General features: G+C 47.4%; 1 protein-coding gene across 5 annotated transcripts; it reads left to right on the top strand.

Moving 5' to 3' along the window:
- Positions 1 to 2395: 2395 nt before the first annotated feature.
- impdh1b (IMP (inosine 5'-monophosphate) dehydrogenase 1b) lies at positions 2396 to 20538 on the top strand (the record flags this gene model as incomplete). 5 transcript variants are annotated; one of them, XM_084448092.1, is made up of 16 exons in its annotated part: positions 2396 to 2630; positions 3821 to 3919; positions 4049 to 4126; positions 8054 to 8102; positions 10100 to 10201; positions 10295 to 10369; positions 10610 to 10816; positions 11011 to 11098; positions 11321 to 11520; positions 11758 to 11848; positions 12226 to 12321; positions 14139 to 14282; positions 15456 to 15600; positions 16754 to 16897; positions 17009 to 17092; positions 18546 to 20538. In XM_084448092.1, exons 2-16 carry the CDS (start codon positions 3822 to 3824, stop codon positions 18565 to 18567), a joined length of 1623 nt encoding a protein of 540 aa, XP_084304218.1. In that variant the 5' UTR covers positions 2396 to 2630; position 3821. The 5 variants fall into 5 exon arrangements, with proteins under 5 accessions (XP_084304218.1, XP_084304217.1, XP_084304220.1 ...); XM_084448091.1 differs by having other exon boundaries at positions 2396 to 2641; XM_084448094.1 differs by lacking the exon at positions 4049 to 4126 and having other exon boundaries at positions 2396 to 2641.
- Positions 20539 to 21406: the final 868 nt, after the last annotated feature.

Here is a 21406-nt window from a genome sequence, read left to right as displayed (position 1 = left end):
GATGTGTAGGCTACGTCTTCATTCATTAGAGTTAATTCTATTATTTGCTAATTACTCATGCGAATAAATGGCGTTAGGTGTGTAAGGACCTTATGCCCCACAGCTAAGTGAGCGTTTGTGGTGTGTGGTGAAATGCTGCACTTCTGGATTTGGCCCAATTATTTCTAATTGGGGATAAGGTTGAGGACAAACACTTGAGATGCTGAACTACTGTCACAAAATAGAAAATATGTTTTATGTCCGTATACTACCAATACATAAATGAAACCAAAGTAGGCATAGTCTACTTCAGGATATTTAGCATAATGTAACCCAATGTAAATTGAAAGCTCTTCTTTTGCATGGGGTTGGTTTGCCTGTAGATGACTATAGCTGGGAGTTATTTGCTTTAAAGTAATGGGATCAAAGCATGTAGGCAAATGCGTTTTGCTTGAGGTTGGGCGCTAAACAGCTGTTTCTTCATTTGGGTCCACATCTAGCCTGTTTTTACGGCTTCGCTGTGGCGCACATTGGGTGTGGCCACGGAAGGCAGCGAGCGCAGTGCATTGTGGTAGTTGTAGGTCTTCCGTTTGAGTAAAAAATATATTTTCTGTCTTTTCTCTGGCCATAAGGCACAAATTGCACAAACAACTGCACATTTTTACTACATAGCTGACCCAATTTCAATTGACCTTAGATTCCCAGTGGTGAAGTACTCCTTTAAGGCTTAATTTGCTCTACTAAGACATCTACATGACAAAGAGTGTATAGCAGGCAATGTCAAGAAATATGCAATGCACTTATTAATATATTGTGTCTATTTTGCAGAGGAGTATATCATAATTTGAATAAAAAACGTTGGCACTATGGAAAATGGAAATCATTATTTAAACTGGGGTGAGGGCAGTGAATGTGCTTGTGTAACTTTGGGGTATGGGCAGTGAATGTGCTTGAGGTGAGACTTTATTGTTTTTTTATTGTTTTTTGTTTAAAAACAACAGTCTCCACAGTATTGGGGCTCAGTCGATTTATTTTTTGTTGGACAATACTTCACCTGCTTTTGAAAAGACTCTTTCACTGGGCACAGATGAGGCAGGAGTGCTCAGGAATGCCATTGTCAGCTTGTGTAGATTGGGGTAGACACATTTTTGTCTCTCCCAGTGTTTGAGGGGGTCCTCCAGTCTTCCCATGTGTGGCTCCATCATGTACCGCTGGACCTCAACGTTTGCATCAGCAGTCACTTTCTGTCTTCGTGACTCCATTACAGTGTCGCCACTGTTTGGCTCACCTGGTCTTGGTCCACTTTCATTGTTGTCCCATTGTTGTACCCGTACTTGTTACACATGGCAAATAAACATTCTATTCTATTCTATTCTTTTATATTATATTATATCAGACTCTGTAACACTGCATTTTACTCTTCTATGTGTATTCTTGACTCTGAGGTAAAATCCATTGGTCCAAAACTTTAGGTAAAATCCATTGGTCGGACAGTGATGCTCAGGAAGTTCCTCCTAACACACACCTACAAAGGCAGTTTGTGGAGGCCTAAGTGGAATGCACGTGCACTCACATCACATGTTTAGATAATTGCCTCATGCTGGCAACATTAAATATTTTGATGCAGCCCTGGGTCAAATAAATATGTCTAGGTCAAATATTTGAAAATGTTGAAGGTGCTCTTGACCCACAAAAAGCTGAAAACAATAGTTTTTATTTTATTGTTTTCATTTTACCCCCCCCCCCCCCCCCCCCCCGCCCCCAATGGAATCAAAATTAGCAGTGAATAATCCTGTTCTCTACAGCATAAAGTCGTTTTAATGTGTTAACATTTGTTAATTTGTAAAGTAATTTGTTAATTTCGAATAATGAAGTTGAATAATGAATTTATATTGACTTTATGTGTCAAAGCAACTGCACATCGTTCGTCCCAAGTCAAGCATTGAGAGAACTGTAGCCTACTCAATTTTGGCATGTGGTCTCTGGCTCTGACTCGCTGTCGGTGGATTGTCATTTTGGGTTAGCCATGTGACTCTTAGATTAGATAGTGGTGCTTTCCAATTTAAACCCCAATACCAGAGTTGAAATCCACGGGATTCTTGGGGGACATTCAAATTCTGTCTGATATGAGAGGGTAAATAAGATTCATAGTTTAATAAAGCATTATTACATTTAACGTAAGCCATATTAGTAAGCAGGTGAGGTGAGGTGACATGTTCATGTTAAACAAATATATTTCATGCAGGACTGTACATGTCCGTGTGCTTGCGATGGTGAGAGAGGGGAACAGAGCGCTCGCATTGGTCCCGGTCCCACGTGGGTGAGGGAGATGAGACTGGTCTAGGATGTGATGACGAGGGCTAGGGGCTACATATTTAACGCCGACAGTATATGCAGTGTTGGTCCAAAACATTTGGAATAGCTTCGGAGCATCACTTGAGTTTTCTTCAGATCGCAAGACCCAAGGCAGCTTGGAAATAAGCACTCTGGTTTGATTGCATCTCACGGTTAGCTAAGCTATTTCCACTCACTGGATCTCTCTCGACACGTTTCCGAGCTAGCAGGAAGCTAGCTAGCTAGCACAGACAGCTGGGAAGTTCAACCCTCTCTTCATACAGCAAACGTGTCGGACAGCGTGCTCAACTCAAGAGGTTAGGAAAAGGTTGGGACGTAGCTTTATATTTAGTGTTATCGTTTTACTGAATGATTCGGTGTGCTCAAAAATATGGGGGGCCAATGAATATGAGATGCTACCGCTAACGCCAGCTAGTAAGTAGCTAGTAAGTAGCTAGCCTAGCCAGTAGTTGACATAATATGCATTGTTGAACAGCGCACGTCTAATATTACGACCTGCGTGTCGTGGCTCTAAACGTTAGCTTGATAGCGAAACGAGCTAGATTATGAATGCTTAACTTTGATGACACAAGGGTTTCTCACGTCTGGCTAACAGAAACGCTCCAGCTCATGCTAGCTTTCATCCCATCGATGCATCCACATGCTGCCTGGTGACATGTAGCTAAACTAGCTCAGTGTAACTCGCTAGCACCAGCTAGTTCCGTGCCTCTGCCTGGTTTCTATGTGTTTGATCACCGCAACGATAGCATCGTTTAGTTGCCAAACAGCCAGATCGCTAGCTGGGTAAGGCTGATGTGAATAACAGCTCGTTTGACAGGTTTCATGCTGCTACCTGTCTGTCTTGACGCACATCATGCATGTCCAGCTAACATCCAAATGATGGAGACTTAATACAGTCTAGGCTTGCTATATTTCCTCAACCAGACACTAGCTAGTTATACCCCCAAGGTTAGTTTTAGTCAACGGAAGCAATATATCTTATAAGTTATGATTTTATTTTTTCCTGCATGCGCCACTGTTTTGTGTCTATCGTTAAGTGACCCAATGTAGGTCAGCAGCGTTAGCTACCGTGAGACTGGGCAGATGCGTCAGGGTGGAAACGCCGTGTTTATTTCAACATGCGTGTTGCCATTTTTAGTCGTTTGTTTACATGCGTCATCTGATTTAAAAAAAAAAAGAGTTAATTAAACGTCATGCTTCTATTTTGTCATCACGACCCCTCGCTCCTAGAGAATGTTTGTTTGATAACATTTGATTTGTTTATCGTTGGAGTGATGCTGACACCCATCGTGGCGCTGGCTTCTGTGGGTTGTGTCTTAACCTTGGCAGTCTGGACTATCATCCAGCACCTGCGTGCATGGGAGAAGCAGTTTTGGGTGTGAATGTTTTTTCCTTCATGATTCTTATATGTGCATCTGTATTAATCATTTTGAGCATTAATGGAGAATACTTTTTATTTTTATTTTATTTTTTTTATCCTTGACAGCATGGCAGATTACCTGATCAGTGGCGGCACGGGCTATGTCCCTGAAGATGGACTCACGGCACAACAGCTTTTCTCCATCGGAGATGGCCTCACATACAAGTACGTTCCGTTTTAACGCTGCTGGAGAGTTGTCTGAGGTTGTGATCTGTCAAAAAAACCTAAAGCGCACGAGGTGTCGGGGAGATGGGGGCGGCGTTCTGTAATGGCCAACACGTTTTGAACCGGCAGATCTGACCAACAGTGTGTTGTCTCCGACGGTCAAACAGCAGACGAGCTTTGCTCTAAAGGGGACGGGTTGACTTACAAGTGAGTAACACGGTCACGTTTTAACCATTTTAACACTACATTACTATTAAAATCCTGTCTCTCTAGACGATGAATTCATATAGGGGAAGCAAATCTTCTAATTGACAGTTTTGGTCTAAAGAAACACCATTAAGATTCAAACTACTCTAATTTCTTCTTAGCTTGCTCAACTGAATATACTGCTTTCATAATGGGTGCATGCATGAGCCTTAAGGGAAAGCAAGTTTGAATGCTGAAACAAACCTTTGTCATGGCTGTGATCTTTGCTTCCAGTAATGAAATACCTGCCCCAGTAGATGCCATGAAGAATCATAATGCATGACCTGCTATCTGATTCTCTGGCACACACTATCCCTCACTACCGTTCATTGAGCACATCTAGCTCAGTTCCCAACGCTGTCTCTGCATTCATCATTCTCATCAGCACTCTTGTAGCACACTGTGTTTGAAACTCGTTACATTAACTCATCTATTTCTTGCGTTGAATAACCCTTTTAACATCATCTTTTTTTGATGATAACCTGCTTGAACTAACTAGATTTCAGGAAGTGTTGGACCACAGTCACAGGACCTGGATCCTTGAGTAGGCTAACTGGTTTATATACAATAGCAAACTCGTCACTCTTCTACCATTTGACTGCTAAGAATATTGCTCAAACCCTTTTCAGTGTATTGCCTCTTGAATGGGACTCCTCTTTGCCAAAATTGTCAGCCGTCCAAAAGTGATACCCGTTAGGAAAACCCTGCATACGCGTCTCAGAATTGCCACCAAAATGAAGGAAGCCATGGTTAAGGCCGGTTCTTGTTACATCAGATCAGTCGTACAAATATTTTAATCAGACAGCTAGAATCCAGTCATCGAAAACTGATGAGTGCCAGTTCTACTTTTTGTGGTTAATTGTGTACGGACAGCGTGCGCACGTGGGGGGGGGGGGGGGGGGGGGGGGGTAACGAAGTCCGTCGTGCTGGGAGGGAAGGCTGTCACATGACCAGCCTGAGGGACGGTCATGGGATCTCCTCAGAGGGGGCTGGGAGCCAGAGGAGGGAGGAGAGGACCCAGACGACCACACCTGCGTCCTTAAGGCCACAACACCTTTGCTGCAACTGTAAGAACGTGCCATTTGACATCACAAGAGTTGGAGGGCCGCTACGCATGGAGCTATGTTCAGAGCTACGCACACGCGCACGCGCGCAGCCCAAATAAAGATCAGTTTTACGCAAGGAACACAGAAAGGCCATGCGTTATGTGGAGGCGGCACCATAGAACACATTGGAGGGGAAGCCCCACCCTCAATTACACATTCGCTTCCATTAAACATGGTGACTTAAACCAAGTTAAGTGCTAAGACTCTATGACAGATGGCATGTTGGCTCATAAGGTAATAGTAAGCATATCTCTGTACTTAGTCGCCATATAATCGCTTACACAGGCAGTCCTGGGCAGTTTGAAACCCTGCCATAATGGCATCGTCCATTCAGATGCAAACCATATTCAAAGGTACCCCACGAGCAAATGTTGTCTCTAGGATTTTGAAACCATCGGCATGAACCTTGCACAATGAGCCCTTCCCCTAGAATCCTAACCCCGTCTTGTCGTCTCACTCCGTGACGCCACAGTCGCACTGCTCACAGAACCTAACTGACTAGTTTCCAAATCTGGTTTGCTCACCAGAAAGAAGCTGCCGGAAAAAAACGGAAGATGACGTGAGAGTAGGCTGCTAGGCTATTTTCAATAACTTAATAACAGATTCTAACCATACGATGTGTGACCCCGCCAAGGTTAATGAATTGAAATGGGGACAGACTCTGTTCAATGGCAGATGTAGAATCTGTAGCTTTAGTCAGTGCATTGGGAGGCCGGGGTGTGACCTGTGGTGGGGTTAAATGCTGGCAGATGTTGGTGTTTATGGAGGATGCAGCGGTCCCTTGCTCCCTGTCTGGTGGGCTTATTTTAGGTCCAAGTCGTTCCACCCACACGGGCGAAGGAGAGGACAGGGTGGTGTGTGGTTCGTTCTCCTCCTCTCTCCCCTGTCTCTGGTCATGGTCTCTCTCTCTCATCACGCTCTCTCACTCTCCTCTTTGCTCCTGCAAGTTTCACATTTTCCAGTTGACTTTTATATGATTCAGATTCTGGCCATTATGCCTTGGGGGGGGGGGGGGGGGGGGGTTCTCTCTTGTCCTGCCTCCTCTAACGACGTACTCTCTCCCGTTCAGTCACTCGCCCCGCCGCAGACAAAGCCCTCCTTATCCGCTCCTCTCTCTCCCCGGCCTGTCTGTGTTTTTACACCCGCAAGCCAAACCACCGCAGGTCCGCCCGTCTGAAAATCACACATCATCCCTCTCCCTCTCTGTCTCTCCCCCCCACCCCCCTCTCCCTCCCTCCCTCCCTCCCTCTCTCTCTCTCTTCCCCCCTCTCCCTCCCCCTCCCTCCCTCTCGCTTTCCCTCTCTCTCTCTCTCTCTCTCTCTCTCTCTCTCGTTCTCCCTCCTCTCTGTCATCGACCTCTGTCTCGGCGCTCTCTGTTCCTCCCTGGTGTTTATTATGCAGTCTACTGGCTGGAGTTGACCCCGGGTGTCGTAACCCCTGGACATGCAGGACGATGCGGTTTGCAAATACTGTCATCAGCTGATATTTTCTTTGTCGACATCTGCGCAGCACTAAGGATATGAATGGATTGGAGCTAGCTTGTACAGTGCACCCTTTCCAATATCAGAAATGCATATCAGTGATCATAAAGGAGGTTTGGAAAGATAAGTAAGCAGTATTTTGTGAGAATTGGGGCACATCTTCTGTTGTTTTTAAACATTTCTTGTCGTCCACGTTGAATTCGGCTACAGTTCCAACGTGGCAACATTAGTTATTAGTGAAAGATCAACCTTTAAACCTTTAAACTACACTTAGCTGAGGTAAAAGTTCCTTTTAGCATTGTGCTGACAAGCTCCATGGTGTCATCGCCTTTCCATTGTTAGCCCTGAGTTTGTCTTTCCCCGTTCTGGGCCACTATAGGCCAGCGTCAGCATACTCTTATCCTCATTCATAGCATATCTGAACACTTCATTTTTTGAATTCTCAGCTAATATTGGGCAACTCCTCATGTGTCCTAGATACGGTTGAAATAGCTTTCCTACCTGTTCGCTAGCCACAGCGAATTGACACTTACCCCACCTTCGACTTTCAACACCTGCCCCTTTCACACCTTTTGAATATAGACGAATGGGGGATAGATGATGCAAGCAGGGCAGTGTTAACTCCCTGACACCAATCCAGCAGGCGGCCCAAAAAGAATCGGGCATCTGTCACTTTGGTGTGCACACGTCTTGCATCCCGCGTCTCATGTGAGAGGCATGTCTACTTTTGGCCAGTCGTAGAGAGGCTTGTAGTTCGGGTGAAACGGTAGTTGAATCAGCAGGCACTGTTCTAAACTAGGAAGCAGCCGTTTGCTATCTTCACACCCCCTCTCACTGGCTTTTTAAGCCGCGGTCGGAACCAGTTGGTTGCCGATCGCAGTGATCTCACCTTTTAGATTCAGTTTGACCCACTGCTCAGTGGCCTTGTGGTTAAAGTGTCCGCCCTGAGATTGGGAGGTTGGGGGTTCGATCCCCGTCCGAGTCGTAAAAAAGACTATAAAAAAAATGGCACCCGATGGCTCCCCCTGGCCCTTCGATTGGGGGTAGGTCCCTGCGACATACTAGCATCATGTCCAGGGGGTGTACTTGTTTCTGCCTCACACTAAGGAATCAGGAGATGGGGGGCCACTAGGCTCGAGAATCGGTTCTCAAGGCTACCTACTTACTTGCTTGACCCACTCATTCAAGTCAGCAGTTGCCATTAGGTTTGTAGTATTGTCCGCACATGACTGTCCATGATGTCACCCCCCCGCCCCCCACTCCCACCCGCTGACTGTCCACTCTCTCTCTTTGTCTTCCAGTGACTTTCTGATCCTGCCCGGTTTCATCGACTTCACCTCAGACGAAGTGGTGAGTGTGTCCTCCGTTACCATGCATGACTGACCTAGGGCTCACACAACTACAAGACTGAGCAAGATGGAGGGAGGGAGGGAGGGAGGGATGGAGGGATGGATGGATGGAGGGATGGATGGATAGGCATAACATGATGAGTGTCAGCTTCGCAGAATAAAGTTATAACATGGTTTAAGAGATGTTATTAAGGACATGTGCAATGGAACTAGACTGGGTTTTTCAGTATGAAGTCCCATCACATATGAGCCATGCAGACACCGCTACTCACATACTGTTTAGTCACTGTGGTTGTAGACACTCCTCCACCTAGCCACACCCACTTCCTAAACCATGAGCCTTATTACAGCACTGAGTCTGCACACACACACACACACACAAACACACACACATCGACCTCACTCTGTAATTGCACGTTTCATAAATAGTGAAAGAGACAGAAAAATACAAGTGCCTGCGTCACTCCGCCAACTCGGCTGTACCGTTTTAGCCGAAATGGCCGCCCACATGACTGGTTAACACTCTCTCTCCTCTCTCTCTCTCTCTCTCTCTCTCTCTCTCTCTCCTCCCTCTCTCTCCTCTCTCTCTCCTCTCTCCTCTCTCTCTCTCTCCCTCTCCCTCTCCCTCTCCCTCTCCCTCTCCCTCTCCCTCTCTCTCTCTCCCTCTCTCCCTCTCTCCCTCTCTCTCTCTCTCTCCCTCTCCCCTCTCCCCTCTCTCTCCTCTCTCTCCTCTCTCTCCTCTCTCTCCTCTCTCTCCTCTCTCTCCTCTCTCTCCTCTCTCTCCTCTCTCTCCTCTCTCTCCTCTCTCTCCTCTCTCTCTCTCTCTCTCTCTCTCTCTCTCTCTCTCAGGGGATGATGTACAGTATGAGCATTAGGCATCTCAGGCTTTGGGTGAAATCCCTCCCATCCCCTGCCGCCCAGATCAGGGCTTTTAAATCTAATTGATATCTCTAATCTCCCTGTTTGTATGCAGTGTGGAGCTGCTGACCCGTGTTACCGTGGGTCGGCCATCTCCACAGAGCTTTAGGCTCATCTGGGTTTTTTTTCTGTGTAACTGATGCCGACCCGCGTTTTGAGCAACTGCGTTTGGCCTCGTTCCAAACTCAAAAAGGTGGGAGTTCATGAATGCAATATTCCATTTAAATAGGTGTGGGTTTTTCACACTAGGTAACTCTGCTGGGCCTCAGTTTGGAGCAGAGATGGGAAATTCCCCCAGGTTGTTAAAATGTTCTTGACTTCAGTTTGGCTCATTGTGGAATTTAGCGTGCTAGTGCGGCCGAGCGTCCATAAACGCTAGTCTAAGGTGTTCCTCGGAGTTCGCCTCCCCTTCCAATGAACTCTTGAGAACCACGGCAGTCGGACCATTTTGTTTATGTCTGCCGCGAATAAGGGAGGGAAGCTTGGATGTCATAAAACACAATCTAACTTCCCATGAACAAGGAATGCGATTTCAGTCTCACTATCCCAGCTATGGAAAACACGGAAATGGCAGCTTGTGTTATGAGAGCGGGAATATCTTGAGGTATCTGGAAGAATTATTTTCCCTGACAATACCAGCTATTTTGTAAGATGGAGAACACTGCCTGCTTATCCACATATGCTAGGTAACCATGAAGGTCACAGACCTCTTTCTCTTGCCCAATGACTAAGGCACATGTATCTCTTTAGACAAAACAATGTCAGTCTTGTCAGTTAAGCAACGGGTTCAAAGTGAGAGTTGTATGTGAGTATTTAGGTTGAGCCTCAGCGGAGGTGTCCGTGTTTCAGTTGCTTGTAATTTGCTGTAATGTGACACATTCATGGGATATGGACATGGACAGTCTGTTTTTCTTCATGCAGGTCTGCCCCCTAGTGGATGCCATGGTGAATATATATATAAAAAAAGAAACGCTTATAAAATGCCCATCTTGGTGACGTAAAAGACTGCACAATCGATGCGTCTTGAAGGTTCAGATGGGGACTTTAGCTCAACGTTGTGGTGGCCCGTGTCTCCCTCAGGACCTGACCTCTGCCCTGACCCGGAAGATCACGCTGAAGACGCCCCTCATCTCCTCGCCCATGGACACCGTCACAGAGTCGGCGATGGCCATCGCCATGGCGGTAAGGCCCTGCCAGAGGGTTTTTCCTGTGTGTGTGTGTTTGTTTTGGTCCAGTTTGTAACAGACCTTTTAAAACACTGGTTTTGTGTTGCAGTTGATGGGAGGAATAGGCATGATCCACCACAACTGCACCCCAGAATTCCAAGCAAACGAGGTCCGCAAAGTGAAGGTGAGACACTTCGATCTGCACTGGGGTTATACATGCTAATTTGCACCCATAGCTTAGTTAATACAAATATCAGTCTTTAACATTGTATGTACAAACATCTACTGTATATTAGTCTTAGGCTTACAGAAAATACTAGGAAAGTTGCACTTAATTAAACGCGTAATATAGGGGTAGACTTCCAGCATACAGTATAACAATGTTAAAGTGGGTGTTGAATGGTGTAAATGTTTTGTGTTCCAGAGGTTTGAGCAGGGCTTCATCACAGACCCCCTCGTCATGAGCCCCCGCAACACGGTGGGAGACGTGATCGAGGCCAAGGCGCGGCACGGCTTCTCGGGCATGCCGGTCACGGAGACGGGCAAGATGGGCAGCAAGCTGGTGGGGATCGTCACCTCCAGAGACATCGACTTCCTCTCAGAGAAGGACCACAGCAGACAGCTGGAGGAGGTGAGCCTCAGCGTGACTGTGTTCTGTGCGTCACCAGTCTTGTGCATGAGAGTTGCTTTGATAGCATTTGTGTCTTTAAAAAAAATAAAATAATAATAATTCAGTGCTTAGTCATTTGATAATTCCTTATTTGGAAGTGTCAGAGACCATTCAATTGATTTAATTAAAGTCCTCTTGATGATCTCATTTCCCAGGTGATGACTAAGAGGGAGGAGTTAGTGGTGGCGCCCGCCGGTGTCACCCTGAAGGAGGCCAACGACATTTTACAGCGGAGCAAGAAAGGTGAGCTGTGGAATGTAGGCCGTGTCGATGTCTCTGTATGGAATATTGAATTATCACTATTATAATTGTGCATTGGTTGCATTGATCCCTACCAAGTTGCAGGTCTCTGGATTATGTCAAATGTACAACCTAACGTGTTGCTTTTAATGATATTGATGGTTTGTGCGTGTGTGTGTGTGTGTGTGTGTGTGTGTCTGTGTGTGTGTCTGTGCGTGTAACCAGGTAAGCTGCCCATCGTGAATGACAGTGACGAGCTGGTGTCGATCATCGCCAGGACGGACCTGAAGAAGAACAGGGACTACCCCCTGGCCTCCAAAGACTCCCGCAAGCAGCTGCTGTGTGGGGCGGCCATCGGCACCCGGGACGACGACAAGTACAGACTGGACCTGCTGGTGCAGGCCGGAGTGGACGTGGTGGTTCTGGTGCGTCTGGGCTGTAGTTGGACAGAGATGTGGTTGTGTACTACTAGGGCTTGGTCAGATGATTTAGAGGTTGTATGTGGGTGGCTTAATGCACAGTGTGACCCTCACAATGGCACGTTTTAATTTGAACACAGGACTGGATTGGATAGATTAATGCTGGATGTCAACCTGTCTGATGTTGATGCTGAAACCAGGTGAAAGCTTTGAAAACAGGCGGCCATTTTGTTGTCTCTACAGGACTCATCACAAGGCAACTCGGTGTATCAGATCGGCATGATCAGCTACATCAAACAGAAACACCCCGAGCTTCAGGTGGTGGGGGGGAACGGTGAGCAAACCCGCCCGACCCTACAGAAACATTCTGATGTTTCACCTGTCAATCAAATCAAATCGTACAGAGATGAAAGATGTAACATAATGTCAAATGTAAGCAAAAGGGCTGCCACTGCATTTTGAGGCTTGAGTGTACATGTGTTGTAGATTGTGTGTGTGTGTGTGTGTGTGTGTGTGTGTGTGTGTGCGCTGGTCCATGAATTGTGATTGTATACTAACTGCACCTTTAGTATTTTTGTCCCTGTATGTAATTTTCTCTATGTGGACATAAATTGTTAATGTGTGTGTGTGTTTCGGGTGCGTGCGTGTGTCGGGTGCGTGCGTGTGTGTGTGTGTGTGTGTGTGTGTGTGTGTGTGTGGTCTCTCCCTCAGTGGTGACGGCCGCCCAGGCGAAGAACCTGATTGACGCAGGGGTGGACGCGCTGAGAGTGGGGATGGGCTGTGGCTCCATCTGCATCACCCAGGAAGGTACGCGTCGCGCCCGCCGCCACGAACGCAGCCAGTCACTCTGACCTGCCACTCTGATCTCTGACCTGCCCCTCTGACCTGCACCTCTGACCTGCCTCTCTGACCCGCCTCTCTGACCTCTGACCCGCCTCTCTGACCTCTGACCCCCCTCTCTGACTTCTGACCTGCCACTCTGACCTCTGACCTGCCCCTCTGACCTGCACCTCTGACCTGCCTCTGACCTGCCCCTCTGACCTGCCTCTCTGACCTCTGACCTGCCACTCTGACCTCTGACCTGCCCCTCTGACCTGCCCCTCTGACCTGCCTCTCTGACCTGCCCCTCTGACCTGCCTCTCTGACCTCTGACCCGCCTCTCTGACCTCTGACCCGCCTCTCTGACCTCTGACCCGCCTCTCTGACCTCTGACCCGCCTCTCTGACCTCTGACCCGCCCCTCTGACCCGCCTCTCTGACCTGCCCCTCTGACCCGCCTCTCTGACCTGCCCCTCTGACCTGCCCCTCTGACCTGCCCCTCTGACCTGCCCCTCTGACCTGCCCCTCTGACCTGCCCCTCTGACCTGCCCCTCTGACCTGCCCCTCTGACCTGCCTCTCTGACCTGCCCCTCTGACCTGCCCCTCTGACCTGCCCCTCTGACCTGCCCCTCTGACCCGCCTCTCTGACCCGCCTCTCTGACCTGCCCCTCTGACCCGCCTCTCTGACCTGCCCCTCTGACCCGCCTCTCTGACCTGCCCCTCTGACCCGCCTCTCTGACCCGCCTCTCTGACCGGCCTCTCTAACCCGCCCCTCTGACCCGCCTCTCTAACCCGCCCCTCTGACCTGCCCCTCTGACCCGCCTCTCTGACCCGCCCCTCTGACCCGCCTCTCTGACCCGCCTCTCTGACCTGCCTCACCTGGCTCAAGTCTTGGCGAACTCTGCAAATCTGCATGTTGCTGCCCTGCAACACAGTGCGGTCAGGAGGATAGTAAACAGTCATCTCTCTATTTCGGATTCAGAGATGAACCCTGGCTAATAGGGATGCACGATATTATCGGCATGGTATCTGTATCGGCCGATATCTGCATTAAAATGCAAGATGGGAGATCGGCCAACACGCCGATACCCGCCCATCCCCTCCCATCTTATTTTGCACCAAGAGTGAATATTACATCATTTTAAGCTTCATTTGCATTTGCTGGTGGGCCAACACGATAAGAATATGCATAATAATACTGTAGGCCCTATGTTAATTCCACTACAGAAGAAGGCGGGCGGAATGGATATCGGCCAAAAATCCAGTATCGTGCATCCCTACTGGCTAACCCTTGATTTTGAAACGGTTAAATGCTTTTTGTGTGTGTGCGTGTGCGCGTGTGCGTGCGTGCGCGATGGGAATGCCTGTATTGATTGACAATTGGTCTATGTGGCAGATGGAGGAAAAAAATGGCCTTTGCATGGTCATTCTAAGTCTGTAAAGTTAGCGTTCAGATCTCTTCACAGCTAGCGTTTTAAGCCACACTAACAGACGAACAGCTGCTGAAGGCAGGAAACAACCAGAAGCTACAGCGGGCGCAAAACAATGTTGTCATGGTGATCTGTTAACGCTCTGCCCTGGGTTGCCATGGGGATGAGCCTCTCTCATTCAGATGGTCACGTTGAGAGAGCAAAATAGGCTCAACATCAATAGGACGAGTACAAGACCCTCAGACCGGGTGGAAGGACCAAACTGTTTGAGGTGCTCCACTCCACCTGTCTTGAACCCAGCTCAGGATCACCGCGGTGACGTGTGGCCATGGCGGTGGTGATGTCCACATGACGGCGCTGTCCCTCTCTCCTGCAGTGATGGCGTGCGGGCGGCCCCAGGGCACCTCCGTGTACAAGGTGGCGGAGTACGCCAGGCGCTTCGGCGTGCCGGTGATCGCCGACGGCGGCATCCAGACGGTGGGGCACGTGGTGAAGGCCCTGTCTCTCGGCGCGTCCACGGGTACGACGCTCCGTCAACTCTGTTCTTCACTCTCAGGAGGAACTGTCCTCTCTGCGCTAGGCCAGGCGGGAGGCAGAACTATTGTGCGACTACTGTTTTAAGATAAGATATACTTTAATAATCCCTGTGGGGGAAATGTGGGGTTTCAGCAGTGGGAAAGGTACAGTAACAGTGGGAAAGGTACAATAACAGTGGGAAAGGTACAGTAACAGTGGGAAAGGTACAGTAGCAGTGGGAAAGGTACAGCAACAGTGGGAAAGGTACAGTAGCAGTGGGAAAGGTGCAGTGGGAAAGGGTACAGTAGCAGTGGGAAAGGTACAGTAGTAGTGGGAAAGGTACAGTAGTAGTGGGAGAGCTACAGTAGAGGTGGGAAAGGTGCAGTGGGAAAGGTACAGTAGCAGTGGGAAAGGTACAGTAGCAGTGGGAGAGCTACAGTAGCAGTGGGAAAGGGTACAGTAGAGGTGGGAAAGGTACAGTAGCAGTGGAAAAGGTGCAGTGGGAAAGGTACAGTAGAGATGGGAAAGGTACAATAACAGTGGGAAAGGTACAGTAGCAGTGGGAGAGCTACAGTAGCAGTGGGAAAGGGTACAGTAGAGGTGGGAAAGGTACAGTAGCAGTGGAAAAGGTGCAGTGGGAAAGGGTACAGTAGAGGTGGGAAAGGTACAGTAGCAGTGGGAAAGGTACAGTAGCAGTGGGAAAGGGTACAGTAGCAGTGGGAAAGGGTACAGTAGCAGTGGGAAAGGTACAGTAGCAGTGGGAAAGGTACAGTAGCAGTGGGAAAGGTACAGTAGCAGTGGGAAAGGGTACAGTAGTAGTGGGAGAGCTACAGTAGCAGTGGGAAAGGTGCAGTGGGAAAGGTACAGTAGCAGTGGGAAAGGTACAGTAGCAGTGGGAAAGGTATAGCAGAATAGATTAATAGATAATAAACATAATAGATCAAATTAAATTACAAGAAATAATTACAAGATAAATTACAAGAAGAAGCGAAAAAAGTATCTATGTACAGTATACAGTATGCCTAGGTGTTGGATACATGCATACACACATTCTCTCTGGTAGACTGGATTAGTGCAAGTCGAGGGGACCGATGCCAACTACTTAGGAGAGGGCTACGGCAACGCTGAGAACAGGACACACTTGATTTGACCTGGTTCCATGTCCCCGCCCCCTCAGTGATGATGGGCTCGCTGCTGGCCGCCACCTCCGAGGCTCCCGGAGAGTATTTCTTCTCGGACGGCGTTCGCCTGAAGAAGTACCGCGGCATGGGCTCCCTGGACGCCATGGAGAAGAACACCAGCAGCCAGAAGCGCTACTTCAGGTACCGAGCACAGCGCCCCCTAAACCCCCCCCCCCCCCCCGTGTAGGGATGGAACCATACCCGGTATAATGATAAACCACCATGAAATTTATCATGATAAAATGATCATTAAAAGCATGTTTGATTTCTGAACTTTGGTTGATGCTGGACAGTATTTCCAGTGAGTTTTTCAAAGCTAGCTTCCAAGATGCATTATTTTATATGTTGATGCAAACAAAAAGTTCATAGTGCTACTAATTTTATTTGTGGTTTTCAATATAAAACTTGGTGAAATGATATCGGTGTGTTATCAGTGGTTTTAGAAAAAAATCAGCACATTTTATAGTACCTCGATAATATTGATAACCGTGATCATTTTGGTCACTATAATTGTGATATGAAATGTTCATACCGTTACATCTCTGCCCTGGTGTCGGTCTGACTCAACGGATGTGGGGTTTGGGAATAAGCCTCGTCATTCGTTTTATTACTGGCCAATCAGTGGCGCCCGATTCATGTGGTCGGCCAGTCCGGACTACAGCCCAGCGTGGCGCTGCGATAACCTAGCAACCGCTCTGCCGAAGATGATTGTGATTTTATTATTTGTCAATGTTCAAATTTGTACTATTCGGGCAACACACGTTTTTCAACCTTTGTGCTAATTGGCTATTTGAATTTGATTGGTTTAAAGAAATACAGCGTTTTGTCCTCCTCTATTCCCAATGGTAATGAGTCCAGCCAGACCTTCCTCCAGCGCTGGCTCAGCGGAAACGCAGTGTAGAGAAGTCTGGCTACCTACTGTGCCAGGGGCGGACTGGGGACATAATTCAGGTCGGGCTACGTAGCCCCAGTCGGCCCACTGAACGGGCTTTCCAATTTGTTGAGCGGGGCATGGGGGGGGGGGGGGGGCAATTCCGATTGTCGTGCTCGTGCGGGCATCCAAGCCGGCCCACACCGGCCCGCTTGAGGACCGGCCCATCGGGATTCGTCCCGAACGTCCTGATGGCCAGTCCGCCATTGACTGTAGCTCCTCTGCATACAAACACGCTCATCATTTCCCTCAAGAGGACGAAAGCGATGAGTGCGATTTGATGAAACTTTAAAAAAAAACATCGTCCTTGGCGTTGGCACGTCCCAAACCTGTGGTGTGTGTGTGTGACGGCTGATCCCACAGCGAGGGGGACAACGTGAAGGTGGCCCAGGGTGTGTCCGGCTCGGTCCAGGACAAGGGCTCCATCCACAAGTTCGTCCCCTACCTGATCGCAGGCATCCAGCACGGCTGTCAGGACATCGGCGCCAAGAGCCTCTCTGTCCTCCGGTAAGTGGCAGACGATTTTTTTTTAGCACATGCATATTGTATTACATGTGTATGTTTATATTTATTTGTGTGGGTCTGGGTGTAATGCTGTTGTATTGTGGTCCTTCCCAGTTCCATGATGTACTCTGGCGAGCTGAAGTTTGAGAAGAGGACCATGTCTGCACAAGTGGAGGGAGGAGTCCACGGGCTCCACTCGTAAGTGTACACACACACACACACACACACACACACACGCACGCGTGCGAGCGGTAGAAAAGTACATGGTATGCTATGGTGTTTAGCCGTATATTTAGATATGCTGTGTAGCTAAGTTACACCGTTACAGTTTACACAGCTACTCACCATCTTGAAGTTATAGCATTGAATCTATTTCTCAGGCGTCAAAGTGTCCTTTCTTTTTGTGTCTTAGATAGTCGTAGATATTCCTTTGTCCTGTGGAAGTATACAGTTCACACACAGACTTGACCTGAAAGGTTTGGGGGTAGTAGAGGATGGGGGAAAGCTGTTCTTGGACAGAAGCCCCTCGTTTGCTTGGCCCTCTAGAACCCTCTGCTTGTCTCCTTCGGCGTTCGTAGGGTGTGGAAGTATTATAAGGAGAGTATTGAAATTATAAAATACTGTAGGGGAGGATGCAGGGTTACACACACACACACACACACACACATACACACACAATACTTCAATATGTGGATTCTGTTTTGTTGATGTACAATCTTATCTGGGGTACAATTTAATTTAGATACATTGAGTCGATAAGCCATTTGCAAATGTAGGGGTTATTTCGGAGAATGATATATTTAGTTCAGTTCAGTTCAAGGCTTTTATTGTCGTGTGTATTTATAAAATACAATGAAATGCACTGTGCCCGGCACTCTCAGACATCAAGACATGACTTAAGACATAAGACAGTAAGACATTACAACAATATGACAGGAGACGTTTACAAAATAAGACATTAAGACACGATAGACACTACGAAATATGACAATAAGACATTACAAAGAGACATTAAAGTGCATAGAGCAAAAGTAGGAGCATCAGTGACTCATCAGCCTAACTGCCTGTGGAAAAAAACAGTTAGTGAGACGGGTGGTACATGACTTGATGCTCCGGTAACGTTTTTTGGATGGAAGGAGAGAGAACAGTGCATGGGCAGGGTGACTGGGGTCCCTAATGATGGTACAGGCTTTCCTCTTACAGCGAGTGGTGTAGATGTCATGGAGTTTAGGCAGATCGGTGCAAATGATCCTAGCTGCTGTCTTTACAACCCTCTGCAGTTTCCCACTGTCCTGGGAGGTCATGTTCCCATACCACACCGTGATGCAGAACGTGGGAATGCTCTCAATGGTGCACCGGTAGACATTTGTGAGCGCTTTTGTGCTTAAACCAAACTTCTTAAGACGCCTCAGGAAGTACAATCTCTGGTGCGCCTTCTTGAGGGTGCACTTGGTGTTCAGGGACCATGTGAAATCTAAAGCTGTCAACAACCCCCACAGATGCTCCATCCATGATAATTGGAGTGTGATCAGTTGTAGTCTTCCTAAAGTCGACAATGATTATATCATTATAGATGCTGCTTTTGTTGTAATCATTGTGTAGGGCTGCACTCTGATGAACATTAACTGATTGATGTTCTTTCGCTCCACAGTTACGAGAAGAGGCTTTACTAAAGGAGCGCCCAGGTCATGGATAAGGTGCCCCCCCCCCCATGTACCCGCTCCTGCTGTGACCAAACGGAACTGCCACACCTGACCATGCGCGCACACACACACACACACACACATGCACACGCTCATCTTCCCCTAACAGTCCCTCCTACACCTCCTAGCTCTTCTGGTCCAACGCCACCGAGCCGTGGGGAGGGAGAGACTGTTGGCTGGTGGTGATTGGGGGGGGGGTATGCATAATTACAGTCTCCTGGGAATCCTGGGATTTTGTACTTCAGGAGAGGAGAATCAGGGTTTTGATTAGACGGCAACTGCTTACCCACAGTGTACAGCCTGTGTGTGTGTGTGTGTGTGTGTGTGTGTGTGTGTGTGTGTGTGTGTGTGTGTGTGTGTGTGTGTGTGTGTGTGTGTGTGTGTGTGTGTGTGTGTGTGTGTGTGTGTGTGTGTGTGTGTGTGTGTGTGTGTGTGTGTGTGTGTGTGTGTGTGCGCGCGCGCGAGAGAGAGAGCACTGAAGGTTGCCCGTGTGTGTGATTGTCTGTGGACAAATCCAGTGAAGGAGTCGTCTGGTGTGATGCCCTGTTCGCTCGTCCCGGTGTAAACGGCAGTAGCCATGCTGACGTCTCTACTGTCCGGGATCCACCCTTACCAGCAAGCTCCATGTCAGTCCACGCCTCAGAAACCCCAGTCTTATGTCATACTCGGAATTGTGCAGAAAAAGACGCTCGTCTCGCTGTGTTAACTGTACAAGTGCATCGTGGCAATCCTCCTTTATCTGTCAATATGTTTTTACTCACTGAAGATGTTAACTGCTTCTAAAAGTATAATGTGAAGACATGTTTTTACTGTTAGAAAACTGACGGGACTCATTGCCTGAGGTACGGAGACTCCCGGCCATGTCGACGGTACCATGGTGGAAGGATATCAGACTTGATGTCACCAATGTTCTTTTGATGGAAACGTAGTTTGCATTGTATGTGACACTGTGTCCATTGCTTTGGCTATTTCATACCCCCCTAAATGACGCCAACCAAAACTATGTGGCCCATCGCAATGCCGGCAGTGTTGTCCTGAGCACAGTTTGGACCAATAGCTAGACAGGGCCATAGATCAGGGACCTTTCTGAGCAGAAGTGTGTCGACCAATGACGGTACAGCAATGAAATGAAGTGCATCAATACTCTGCAAGTTCGGAACCGAATGGTTTTGAGAGAATTTAAGTTAACGCTCTTATAGAGACCGTGGGGGCCAAGAGCATGAAGGGTTTTGATATGCATGCTTTTACTCTTGTGAAAAGCCTCAACGTGGCTGTATTTATACTCTGCTTTTTTCTAATGAATTATGTACTGCCGAGTGTATTGACTAGGTCGGACACAATTCTTTTTGTAATAATATGATTAAGCCAAATTAGCGCAACTAGCCGCCAGCAACACGGTCCCTCACTCCATCCTCCTCCGCTTGTGGCACAGGTCCTACAGTCACAGATTTTACATGTTCTCACCAGAGATATGCCTTTAAAACGGGGAGGAATGAAGGCTGCACACAATGACAAAGTCTTCTGTCCTCTGAATGCGTTGTGCATGGCGCTACATGCCCTCTCTCCTCTACCTTTGTTTTTGTTGTTTTAATACTGTAGGTATTCCTGTCTGTCGTCCAGCTTTGTGTAGGAATAGGCTTTTTCTAATATTTTCGTAAAGGGTGTCCGTTTTGCCAGATGTTTTCTAGGGTGTAGGAGCGAGTCGCTTTCTGTACCGTGCTAACGTTCTTTGTTCACTCGAGGGTCGACTGAACTATCAGCGCTCTTACAGTTGACGTGCGTTGTAAGTAAATGTACATGAAGATGTTTGGAGAACTATTTAACCATGTTGAGTGGGAATCGGCTGCTACTTGGCGGTCGGCCACCTTGTTGTTAAAAAATCTTCACCGACTTCGAAACCGGACTTGTTTACAATGAGATAACTCAACAATGCTTTTGCTGTTCAAAGTTGTAAAGTAAATAAAAGTCAAACTGTGGACGTGTGGCTTATTGATTTTAGTTATTTAACTTGACCCAAATGACGCTGTGTAGGGAGCAATACAAAATGAACTGAAGCAAAACACAATGTAGAACACACTTTTTTTTTCTTTATTTAAGCATGTATTTAGAGAAAGTAATGAATAAATTATTAAGCTTGTCTTATAAAAAGCTGTGTCTAGTCTTAACAGTAACACAGTTGTATGAGACTTCATAAGGAATAACACGGATACGTAGCGTCCTACACCAGCAAGGTCACTGCTGCCCTGCTATAGTGCTGCCGTATGTTAAACCAAGCCTTTCTATTGCATCAAGCAAATCTCAAGGCGTACAAACAGGATAATATGACATTACTGCTTAAAAAACTGCATTGAATGTCAATTTTACTCGATTCTAAAGTATGTCGATTTTAAAATGTCATTTTACACATCAGTAGTTTTGTTTAATAAGTGCTTACTTCAATTACAATATTAACTATTTGCAAAAGAGTTTTGTACAAACGTGTCACTTTTACTCCAAATTAACAGGGAAACCCACAAGTTGTATGAGAGTATCAAACAGCAACATTCAATATCAAATGTGAAAAACTCACGTACAAATTAACCCTGGGCTCTTGGATTCCTGTGGCACTTAACAGTCCCTTAGAAACATTGCGAAAACAAACTTTCAATATTCAATTTCAAACATCTTTATCAAATCCTGTCAAGCAAAGATTTGGCACGATGTAACATTTCCCAACTATGAGAAATGTTACCATTCAGGATCAAACTGACTAGCACTCCAGAGACAGCCATTTTGTTCCTGTCTTTAGTCCTTTCTTACTGATGAACTC

This window comes from Borostomias antarcticus (genome assembly GCF_949987555.1).
Source record: "Borostomias antarcticus genome assembly, chromosome: 13".
Classification (NCBI taxonomy): Eukaryota; Metazoa; Chordata; class Actinopteri; order Stomiiformes; family Stomiidae; genus Borostomias; species Borostomias antarcticus.
This window is presented reverse-complemented; position numbering and strand designations above follow the sequence as displayed.